Here is an 11,581-nt window from a genome sequence, read left to right on the forward strand (position 1 = left end):
CGCACCGAGGGCCGCCCCCCGCCCGCGCCCCGCCCGCAGCCCGAGCCTAACCGCCGCCTCTTTTTGTTCCAGACTACCCGTGCCGGTTCTGCGGCAAGGTGCTGAGCCGCAAGTGGAGCTGGGCGCAGCACGAGGCGACGCACACGGGCGAGCTGCCGCACCGCTGCACCGTCTGCGAGCGCAGCTTCGGCAACGCGTACCGCCTCAACCGCCACATGCAGTCCTCGCACACGGACGAGCGGCCGTACGGCTGCGACGAGTGCGGCGCCTCGTTCGCCGTGCTCGCCTCGTTCCAGCGCCACCAGCGCACGCACCGCGGCGAGCGCGCGCACGTGTGCGCCGTGTGCAACAAGGCCTTCTTCGAGCCCTACAAGCTCAAGAGGCACATGCGCGTCCACGGCAAGCGCGACCTGTCCTGATGCGGCTCGCCCCGGCCAAGGCCAAGGACGGCAAGAGACCATAAAGTGCGCACGTTGGTCTCGCTTTCCCCGTCGAGGAGGGGGACAAAGTGACTTTGACTCGAGGCAGCGTTTTAAAATCGTGGGCGACAGGGGCTGCATTTCGGGTTCGGGGTGGCTCGAAAGACGCGGTCTGAATTTCGGGCTCATGGATCGTCCTGATAGCGTGTCCGTTTGGCTGAGAGGTCTACGGAAGATCAGCGCCTGCGATACTCAGGGTAGGCCAGCCCGCAGTACACGCATGCACTGCAGGCGAGATGTTGCCTACCTGTCAGGCGCCGAGAGGTTGCATAGGCTTGCTCGGCAGGTTCATGACGACCAATGACGGGCGTACGTTCTGAACGAGCCCTCAGTGGACGAACCACAAAGAAATGAGATTTTACCAAAAATTATAGTTGTAAATAAAGTCGATACATTGCTGTTCGGATGCCTTTCACTTTCACCCCCCTCTTTTTCCTTAGATCCACTCGCACCCCTCTGCTTTGTGCTAACCCTGTGCTGTTCTGTGTTCAGGTTCAGGTAAGGAGTGTCCCGTGTGCCACAAGACGTTCAAGACCCGCCGGAACGCCGAGACCCACCTGCGGCAGCACACGGGCGAGGCGCCCTACCAGTGCCCGGAGTGCCCCTGCACCTTCCGCTACTGCACGCAGCTGTCGCGCCACAAGCGCAGCCACGCGGCCGACCGCATGTTCCGCTGCCCGGAGTGCGCGACCACCTTCGTCGACCGACAGGGCCTCAAGCGCCACCTGCCAAAGCACGGCCTCATACTCGTGCCCGAGCCAGCACCCGAGCGGAAGCCGGTGGCGCGCGCGCGCAAGACCATGCGCTAAGCTGGTACGCTGGTGCGGCCTCTGCCTGTGTGTTAGTGCACGCAACTTGCAACACGTAGATAGTGATTTTGTACTTTAAAAAATAATAGAAATAAACAGTAGTGGTGGTGCGGTCTTAGAATCGACTTGCACGTTTGTGCTTGCTGCAATTGGTCTTTAACTTAATGTGTGTCTTCCAATTTTTCGTAGGGTTGATAAGGATATGTCGAGTGGGTGCGGTTAAAGGCTCGTCTGGACGGCGTGTTCTTGCGCTGAGCAATGTGCCTCTGTTGCAGTTGCCGAGCCGGTCGACGGCCTCGTCCAGGAGGAGGACGGTGACGTGCCCTCGATCCTGCCCGGGAGCGTCTTGTCGGGCATGGCGGCCCTGTCGCCGGGCAGCAGCGAGGCCCGCGCGCGCTTCCGGTGCTACTCGTGCGTCCGCTCCTTCGACGGGATGCAGGCCATGCGGCAGCACAACCTCCTCTACCACCCCGCGTACCCCAGCGACAGCCTGCCCTGCTACCCCTGCCCCACCTGCCCGACCATGTTCCGCACCAACTGCAGCCTGGGCGCGCACGTGCTCAGGAAGCACCCCGGCAGCTACACCTTCGCCCCTCCGCCGTGGCAGTCGCCCGCGCCGAAGCCTGAGTCGTCGGCCATCAATACGGAGTTGTCCGCGCCCGCCGGGTCCTCTGCCCGGGACGGGCAGGTACCGTCGCCCATCCTGGTGCCCGGGATCACACCCCTTGCCAGTGTAACCGTCGAACGGGTGGACGCGCAAGCCTCGGGCCCCTCAGCGATCCCGTCGCTGACTGCGCCGAAGAAACGAGGACCAGGCAGACCTCCAGGCAGCACGGCGAAGCCCCGCCGGCTGGGACAGGGAGTTCAGATCACACGCCCCATGAAGAAGAAGAAGATGCAGGCCCCCAACCCCGTCAAATGCAACGGAGTCAAGGACGAGGGTGTCATCCCGTCAGCGACCTTCTACTCGGCTCCCAAGACTGTCCCCGCTGTCTCCAAGCTCTCCTTCGTGGACCTCACGGACCCCGCGCCCGCGGACGCCGCAGCCACCTCGCCAGGCCTTGGCGAGGCTGCTGTGCACGCGCCGGTGGTCAAGAAGAGGGGCCGGCCTCCGGGAAGCACTTCGAAGAAGCCCCGCCTGCTGGTGTCTTTGGGCGTGCACCGTCCGAAGGAGACGCAGAGCCCGCTCGCCGCCGGCAGTGCCGTGGACAAGGGGACGCCGGTGGGCGCCGGCCAGGCTGCATTGGACGCGCCGGCCGCGCCCCCAGCCAAGAAAAGGGGAAGGGGGCGGCCGCCGGGGAGCACTTCAAAGCGCCGCCCGCTGAAGCTGGGCGTGAAGACGGCACGCCTGAAGAAGATGATGTTCGACTTCCTGGTGCCGTCCCGAACGGGACCCAGTGCGTCTCCGGGTGCCTCGGCCTCGGGCTCCTCGGCAGGCCCCCCTGCGCCTCCGGGCCCGCAGAGGGTGAAGAAACGCGGCAGACCCGTCGGCAGCACGAAGCGCCGCGCCCTGTTGCAGAGCATGCACATGAAGACGTTCAAGCGGTCCTTGCGCTACCCCGCACGCGCCGCCCAGGAGGCAGCTGGCCAACAGCCTGTCCTGGGTGAAGTGTCAGTGCCGCCGGCTACGCCTTCCCCAACTGATGTCCTGGAGGAAGTTACTCTTCAGCCAGGTGTGGCGCAGCCCCCGGCTGTTGAAGAAACTCCTCTGGAGGAGCTACCCGCCAATCAATACTTGCTTACGGATGTTTTAAGTGTGTTAGAAACGGACTCTCTTGAAGCAAGGGGCATCATGCCACAGTAAGAGAACCAATCTTGCTAATTTTGTAGATTATTTCGTGACCGTTTGCCAGTTAATGTGTTTTTGAAGCTGTGCAATTTGCAATAATTGTATATTAGTCGTAAATTTAGATTTGCATTAATCTTTTATTGTCAGGCCCGTGGCCACGTCATAGACCAGTTGCTGTACCCGCTTTAAGTAGGTAACGCTGTCCCATCTCTCATTCTCGGTTTTCAAGTTTACAGCATGTCTGATATTTGTCCAATTATTATTGTATTCGTAAATAAATTAGATGTAAGATTTGTTGAATAAAGTGAGATCGTCCTTAAACTGTGTAGATTGTGTGATTTTTAAGGGCCCGCTTGCTCTTGCTATCGTTGCTGCTTTTAAAGAATATGATAAGCCCGTTGAGTGTCGTCCACCACCACACTGTGCCTTCCACCAAGTAGACTATCTGTTCCTTGGAGTGCATGTTCTTTAGCGCCCTCTCGTAGTTCCTGGTCCATGCCAACCCCCCCATAGCCCTCTCTAACCATTTAACTCCGTTGCAGGTACGGAGGAGCGGGACCCGGAGGAGCCTCGGAGGGACGTCAGCGCGGCCGAGGCCTTCATCCTGCCGACCATCCGTCTGATAAAGTGCGATCAGTACGACGGGCGTGCGGTGTGCTCGGAGCAGCACATCCTGCCGACAATCCAGCCCGACAGCGCGAGGCACTTGGCCGATGGGGAGATCGAGAGCGTGGGCGTGGAGCGACCTCAGGGGGTCGGTGTTACTGTGGACGACACGTTCATCCTGCCGAACAGCCAGCCCGACAGCGTCGGGTACAGTGCACAAGTAGAAGAGCCGGGGGTGGAGGACGCCACCCCGGAGGACACCCCGGAGGACGCCCCGGAGGACGCCCCGGAGGACGCCCCGGAGGAGGACGAGATTTTGGATGTGGAGAACGGGGACGACGTGTTCATTCTCCCGACCATCCAGCCCGACAGCTTTGAAGCGGTGCCACAGCCGCGAGACGACGGCCCCGGACGTGTGGACGCGGTCGTGGAGAGCGGCCCGTCCCTCGAGTCCTCCGTCTGCGCCATATGCCAGGTCATCGTGCCGGAGCCCAACCTCAAGGCCCACGCGCGCAGTCGGCACGCTGGCACCGCCTTCTGCTGCGTGTGCCGGGTACCCGTGCCGAACCTCAACGTCCACCTGGTCAGGAAGCACACCGGGCCCGAGGGCCCTAGCTTCCCCTGCGGCCTGTGCCCAGGGAGTCGAGCGCACGCCAAGCACGGCGCACTGGTCTCCCACTGCATCAAGGAGCACCCCGCCGACTTTGGACTGCCCAGGTGGCGACGGTCCAAGCGTGCCAGCAGGCGACCCGTCACCCTCGCCGTCACCCAGCTCGCCACCAAACGTGCCACTCGACGCAAAGGTGCTGCTCGTCGCAGACTTGCCGCCCAACGCGCTGCCCAACGCGCTGCCCAGCGCGCCACCAAACGCGCCGCTCAGCGTGAACTAGTCAAGCAACGTGCCGCTCAGTGTGAACTAGTCAAGCAACGTGCCACAGTGCTGGCCCCACGACAGGCCACGGTCGACCCCGTCGGCTCGGTGCCGACTCTTCCTCTTTGCGAGAAGGATCTAGTCGCTAAAATGAAAAGCTCTTCTGTTAAATTTGTCCTTGATATTTTGACAAGCGTAGGAAAGAACCGTGAAAATCAGTAAATAGAAAAGATAATGTAGACAAGATAGATGTGAATAAATGGATATTGCTGTTCAACTCTCTTCATTCTGTTTTTCTCGCTCGTTAAGTTGTTGGGCTGCATGTCATGTTTATGCGCTATAAGCGCTTTGTTTTAGGTGGTGTAGTGTGTATGTTGTGTCCCATACGTAATCGAACTAATTTTGTTTCCCAAACGCGTGCGGGCCTTACTCGCCTGCACGTCAGACTGCGGGCCTAAAACACTCTCCCCATGTTGCAGGTCCAGAAGTGCCGGCGGAGCATCGGGAGGATGATTTTGTGGATGTGGAGAGTGTGGACGATTCCTTCATCCCTCTGACCACCCAGCCGGCCAGCGCGCAACCTGTTGCAGGAGCGGAGCCGATCGGCGGGGACCTTCAGGGAGGTGTTCTGTCGATTCTCCCGGGTAGCGTGAGGTCTCTCGCGTCGGACGGGCGACCGGCCAGCATCGAGCCACCGCGTCGGAAGGCACCGCGGAGGAAAACTCCACGGCTGACGGCCCCGAGGCCTACTCGCCCACCAGCATCCCGTAAGGGGAACAACAGCACCCGACGCCCACCCCTCGCCAGCTTGCAGGCCAGCTGGCCGGCGACCAAAGTGGAGGAGAGCGGCGCCCCTCCGGGTGCCCCTCCGGGCGCCCCCGCCAAAGGCGTCACGCCGACGTTCACCTTCTGCAACTCTTGCCGGGCCCTCGTCCCGGACCTCAAGGCGCACGTGAGGCGCCGGCACAAGGGCGCCGCCTTCTGCTGCGTGTGCCGGACCCGTGTGCCAGATCTCAAGGCCCACCTGAACAGACAGCACTGGGCGGCCGAGGGGCTGGGCATCTCCTGTGACCTGTGCCCTGGACTTGGAGCGTACGCCAAGCACTGCGACCTGGCCGCCCACTTCATGAAGGAGCACGCGCAGCAGTTCGGGCTCATCCGGCTTCCCACACGACGCCCCACAAGAAGCGATACACCGAGCGCTACACAACGTCCAACGGAACGCTGCACTCCACGCCCCAAACGACGGGCCGCGGTGTGCTCCATGGTCTGCTGTACAGAGATCTCGACTACTGGACCCACTGCGGACCCCAGCAAATGTCTTACTGCGGCCTCCACTGCGGCCTCCACTGCGGCCTTCACTGTGGCCTCCGGCCTCCACTGCGGCTTCCACTTCGGCCTCCATTGCGGCCTCTACTGCGGCCTCCACTGCGGCCTCCACTGCGGCCTGTACTGCGGCCTCCACTGCGGCCCCCACTGCGGCCTCCACTGCGACCTCCACTGCGACCTCCACTGCGACCTCCACTGTGACCTCCACTGTGACCTCTACTGTGGCCTCCATTGTGGCCTCTACTGTGGCCTCCTCTGCGGCCTGTACTGCGGCCTCCAATGTGACCTCCATTGTGGCCTCTACTGTGGCCTCCTCTGCGGCCTGTACTGCGGCCTCCAATGTGACCTCCGCTGCGGCCTCCACTGTGGCCTCCTCTGCGGCCTTCACTGCGAGCCCCCCATCAAACGGAATCAAGGAAAATCCGAAACTTTTCCGCGACGACCTTGTCACAAAAATGAGGAGCACTCATGTGAAGACGCTCCTGGAATATATGACACGTCTTAATTCTGACTGTACAGCGAAATCCACCCCGGGTTCCGCCCCGGCCTCCACCCCGGGTTCCACCGCTGGTTCCACTGCAGGATCCACTGCAAGATCCACTGCAAGAGCCATCGCGGGCTCCACTGAGGGGTCGATTGGGGGCTCCACTGCCGGCTCCACTGCGGGCTGCACTGAAAATGAGACAGACGAACTTCTCACGAAAATGAAAAGCACTCACGTTAAAATGCTCCTGGAATATGTGACTAGCCTTAATGCAGAATGTACAGCAGGTTCCACCATTGGTTCCACCGCTGTTTCCACCGCTGGTTCCACCGCTCGTTCCACTCCTGATTCCCCCCCGGGTTCCACCTCTGGTTCCACCACTTGTTTCACTGCTGGGTCCACTGCTGGTTCCACCGCTGGTTCCGCTGCTGGTTTCACCGCGGGTGCCGCCGCGGGTGCCACATCGGGATCTACCGCTGGTTCCACCGTGGAGTCTATTGCCGGTTCCACTGCCAGTTAAATTTGCTCCTCTGCAGGCATCACTCTGAATGCAATTGACGAACATGTCGCAAAAATTTAAGGCTCCACTCTTAACCTGCTTCTTGCTAGAAAATATGACAATGGCTGCAGAAAATAATTCTGAAAAGCGCCAAATCGATAATACGTTCTTGACGAAACAAGTGTGAATAAAGGATAATTGTTTTTCCAACCCTGTTTGCCCCCTAATTTTTAAGAGGCCTCCATTATTTAAGTTCCCTACGTTATGGCCACGCTACATTGAAATTTGAGGTGTCTCAAATGTGGGAGTAGCATGGGCAAAGATGTCTAGAATCGATAAGCCAAAATTTGTCTCCAAAGTAGACGCAAAATGTCGCTCTGGATCTTGTTGCATACATTTGAGAAATCCTCAAATTTCAATGTATCCAGAAGGTGCGACACGAGCAAACCCTCGCTAGGGGGCTTGCAGCTGTGCACGCATGCGGGCGGGTTGCCTACACTACACGCACGGGGGCATAAGAAGCGGCGAGGATAGGCAAATCCGCCTGCACCCGTGCATGCGGTGCATTATGGCTACGAAAGTGCGCGGCGTGAAGTAGCATCCTGGTATTTTGCTTTCGTCATCGCTCACCGAGTGTGAGCCATGCCGACGCAAGTGTTTATTGGTTCTTTCGGACCCGGACCTAGCGGTTTGCAAACCGCATGTGCAGCGTGGGCAACCTTATGATGGCGCCTGCAGCACGATGGGTAGGCCATCCCGCCAGCCAGCTGTGCAGGGGCTTTAGCACCCAACGCACCTGCCATGTACCTCCTCGCGCCGCAAAGCCTTTTGCATGCATGTGTGGTGCGCTGTGCTTTTTGTGATCTGGTTTGTAGCTGACTACTCCTTCTGCCTAACACGGAATGACCTTCAAGGACGAGCAATTGTATTTATTCATACTTCCTTGACCTACACCTCCGGTCTGACTCTTTCCTCTTGTTACAGGTCAGGAGAGTCCGGGGCCGGACCGCGACGGAACGTTCCTTGTGCCGACCAGCGCGCCGATAAGGGGCAAAAGGGCTAAGATAGTCTACAAATGCAACGCCTGCCGCAGGAGGTTTCACAATCTAAGCGAAATGAAGAATCACAACCGTAGGCATCACACAGGCCTGTCCCGGCAATGTCCCCATTGCGCTCACCAAGCCAGGTCAAATGGACAGTTGCGCGTTCACTTAGTGAGAAAGCACCCTGCCATGTTCGCAAGGGAGTGGCCGTCGTGGCAGACGCCGCGGCGCTCAACGCCGAGGTCAGGGTCCCCACGGCCCACCCCGACCTCGCACGGACACGTCTACACGGCCCCAACGGCCAGAACAACGGCCGGCCTAACGGCCAGCCCAACGGCCAGCCCAACGGCCAGCCCAACGGCCAGCCCAACGGCCAGCCCAACGGCCAGCCCAACGGCCAGCCCAACGGCGCCAGTATAACGTTTAGCCCAATTGTCATCCCAAAGGACAGCCCAGCGGCCAGACAAACGGCGGTGAGCCCAACAGCTAGCCCGTCAGCCAGCTCGACGGTCATGCCAACGGCCAGCCCAACGGCCAGCCCAACGGACAACCCAAGGGACAACCCAACGGCCAGCCCAACGACCGCTTCGTTACGCTTTATGCGATCTGGTTTGTGATTGACGACTCTTTTCTGCCAACACGCAATGTCCTTCAGGGACGTGCAATTGTATTTGTTCTCTTCCTTGACCTACACGACAGGCCTGACGCTTTCCTCTTGTTACAGGTCATGAGAGCACAAGATCGGAGGAGCCTTCGGACCGCCACGAAACGTTCCTTCTGCCGACCATCGCGCCGAAAAAGAACAGAAAGTCGAAGAAACTCAACAGATACAGATGCTACGCTTGCTCCGCATCATTTCACGATCAGACCGAAATTAGGATTCACAACCGGAACTATCACAAAAACTTGCTTTGGAAATGTGGCCATTGCTTTTACAAAGCCAAATCAAACGCTCAGTTGCGCAAGCACTTGGTTAAAAAGCACCCCGACAAGTTCGTTGAAGAGCTGCCGTCGTGGCAGACACCGCGGCACTCAACGGCCAGCCCATCGGCCAGCCCATCGGCCAGCCCAACGGCCAGCCCATCGGCCAGTCCATCGGCCAGCCCATCGGCCAGCCAATCGGCCAGCCAAACGTTCAGCCAGGCCAGCACTATAGAATGTATAACCCTGGACTGAGTGTCTATCATGCAGTAGCATGTCACAAATATGATTAATATGAGAAGAACCGGCAACTATTTGATAAAACGCGCGGTGCAATATGGAAAAGATGCATACGGCCGTAAGTCCCCGTAGCATTGATTCTCATTTAGGTTGCTTGTAGATTCATAGTTACGGAACGAAAACTTTCAAGTCAAAAGTACACGGCCTTTATTCTCACTTAAATGACATTTCTTTTTATAATCTTGTGAGATTTTATTAAATTTTAACAGTCCGACCAAAACTTGTAGTTTTCGGTGTAAGGACGTTTGCGTTTAGTACGTTTTGTTGCTGGCCAAAGAACTACACAGATGCCCACTCGAGTTTATTCACTCGAGTAATCAAAAAACAGCAGAATTGGTTTAAATTTAGAATTTAGAAAGTTAAGTTTATCAAATATTTTATAATATTTTATAATGTCTCATAATATCTAATCATTATTTACAATTCTTTAATCAATTGTAATTCTCTTCTACTGAAAAGTTCGGCAGAGATTATGGTTTCTTTGGTCTCGTACTCACTAAAGAGCAATATGCAATTGATGTTCTGTTGCAAAAAGTAAAGTGCATGGGAATGAGGAATGTGTTTAGTTCTATGTAGTAGCCTTTGTGCCATATGTGTCTTTTATTTTGTATCTATAGAAAAATTAGATGTGATGTTTTAAACCTTAAAATAAAGTTTTATTATTTTTGAACTATGTTGGTCATGGGTTTTCTCCTTATCCATCTGTACAGTAGTGCATGCTTAAGTCTTTGAATGCATGTTTGTTTTACATAACTACAAGTTGATGGGCTTGGTGATGTAGTGTATTTTAGCAAAGTAGAAAATAAAGCTGAAGGTCAAAAACCACAACACGCTGGTGCTGCTTGATAAATTGGCTTTGTTCTGTCAGTGTATAATACACAATCTGTTTTAAGTGCTGATTTATTTTACTTTTTGTTTGTTTGCAAGATACAAATTGGTGTTTGTTTTTATCCTCTCGTGTCCTGCATTATTTCTTTAAACAAATTTAAAATCACTTCAGGCTAAGAGTTTTTTTCAATGTTGCAGAAACGGACTACGTCTCCGAGGAGGAGCAAAGCGGTGCGGAAGCTGGTGGATCCTATGAAGACTACTTTGAAGATCACGACGGTGAAGGTCACGACGGAGAGATGTGGACCACGGAGGAGGAGGAGGAGGACGAGGAGGACGAGGAAGAGGAGGACGAGGAGGACGAGGAGCTGCGTCGCGACGCGCTCTACGTGCCGGGCAGCGAGAGGCCGGTGCGGGCCCCCACGGCCCCGAGGAGCTACTTATGCCATGCGTGCGATGAGATCTTTGTCGGGAAGGGCCCATTACTGGAACATAACCAGTGGACCCACAAGGAGGTGGGCTACCACTGTCGGGGGTGCGAGGGCGTGTTCAGGAGCAACGCGCTCCTGCATCTCCACATGAAGGGCCGCCACCCCCACATGACAGACAAGCCGCGAGCACTGCAGCCGCCGCCCAGCCCACCCAGCCCGCCCACCTCCCAGGTGCTCCCCGCGGGGGCCAGGCCCGACGAGATCGTCGCCGTGGCCATGGACGAGTCGTCGCAGGCGTACTGCCCTCAAGGTCCGTGGATGGAAGGTGGGTGACTGCCTGATATGCGTTGGAGGGGCGCGAGGTTCGTGGTTGGCGCCATTTCTGAGTGTCACGTTTGTCGCAGGGTTCTCGGAGTCCTCCGCCACCGTCTGCCTCTCGTGCGACGAGACGCTCGTGGGTGAGGCCGCCGTGCAGGAGCACGACGCGACGCACCACTCCGGGCGCTCGACGCACATCTGCCCCCACCCGCGATGCAGCCGCCGGTTCGACCGGAACCAACAGGTGCAGCAGCACGTGGTGGCCGAGCACCGGTGGAGCGAAAACCAGCTGCTCCCCGACAAACCCGACCCCACCCCCGTGAGTGAGGCCGAGCCCCCGGCCGAGCCCCCGGCCGAGCCCCCGGCCGAGCCCCTGCTAGTCAGAGCGCGCATTCGGGAGAGGCTGGCGCAGGTCCTTGGCTCAGCACCGTAGAGACATAAGGGTGTCCGCAAGCTCAGGTGGAGCGGGACCGGTCGGTCGATCGGTGGTTCGGCATTGGTTGGTTTCTTTGCGAGGCTGGTCAATCACGGCCGACCGACCGACTGACCGATCGACCGCTGACCGAACGATTTTTCGGACACACCTCGAGCTGAGAGAAGTGGACGTAGCGAGCTGCTTCGTGGCTGGGACTTCCCCGCAACCGCACGCGACACGCGAGTGCGTGTTGGTGAGGGAGAACAGAGAGAGAGGGAGGAGAGAGAGCGAGAGAGAGAGAGAGAGAGAGAGAGAGAGAGAGAGAGAGAGCGAGAGAGAGAGAAGTGGGTCAAGTTGAAAGTGCATGGTACATTAGGGTTGGAAGCCCCATTAATTTCTATTAATTATGAGGTACTTACAAGAATAAGCACAGCACAGAGAGGTTCATCTACAAAGAGC

The 11,581-nt window shown here is 57.6% G+C and overlaps 3 protein-coding genes across 8 annotated transcripts in view; 2 read left to right on the plus strand and 1 right to left on the minus strand.

The window, feature by feature from the left end:
- The window catches only part of LOC113215902 (longitudinals lacking protein), a 129,848-nt gene that overhangs the window by 100,234 nt on the left and 18,033 nt on the right, over positions 1-11,581 (minus strand). The gene's annotated exons all lie outside the window — the stretch shown is intronic.
- On the plus strand, positions 109-4,831 carry LOC113215868 (translation initiation factor IF-2-like). 2 transcript variants are annotated; one of them, XR_008011032.1, is made up of 3 exons: positions 109-464; positions 972-1,292; positions 3,620-4,831. XR_008011032.1 is itself a non-coding variant. In XM_026435533.2 (3 exons), the coding sequence occupies exon 3, from the start codon at positions 1,644-1,646 to the stop codon at positions 3,090-3,092; it is 1,449 nt and encodes a 482-aa protein (XP_026291318.2). In that variant the 5' UTR covers positions 109-464; positions 972-1,292; positions 1,564-1,643; the 3' UTR covers positions 3,093-3,398. The 2 variants fall into 2 exon arrangements, 1 of the variants encoding a protein (XP_026291318.2); XM_026435533.2 differs by lacking the exon at positions 3,620-4,831 and adding an exon at positions 1,564-3,398.
- LOC113216898 (zinc finger protein 852-like) lies at positions 7,851-11,459 on the plus strand. Of its 2 annotated transcripts, none has more exons than XM_052266676.1 (4): positions 7,851-8,518; positions 8,634-9,188; positions 10,157-10,714; positions 10,794-11,459. In XM_052266676.1, the coding sequence occupies exons 2-4, from the start codon at positions 9,116-9,118 to the stop codon at positions 11,138-11,140; spliced, it is 978 nt and encodes a 325-aa protein (XP_052122636.1). In that variant the 5' UTR covers positions 7,851-8,518; positions 8,634-9,115; the 3' UTR covers positions 11,141-11,459. The 2 variants fall into 2 exon arrangements, with proteins under 2 accessions (XP_052122636.1, XP_052122637.1); XM_052266677.1 differs by having other exon boundaries at positions 10,157-10,699.

This window comes from Frankliniella occidentalis, unplaced genomic scaffold (assembly GCF_000697945.3).
Source record: "Frankliniella occidentalis isolate FOCC.00 unplaced genomic scaffold, Focc_3.1 Scaffold41, whole genome shotgun sequence".
NCBI classification, from domain to species: Eukaryota; Metazoa; Arthropoda; class Insecta; order Thysanoptera; family Thripidae; genus Frankliniella; species Frankliniella occidentalis.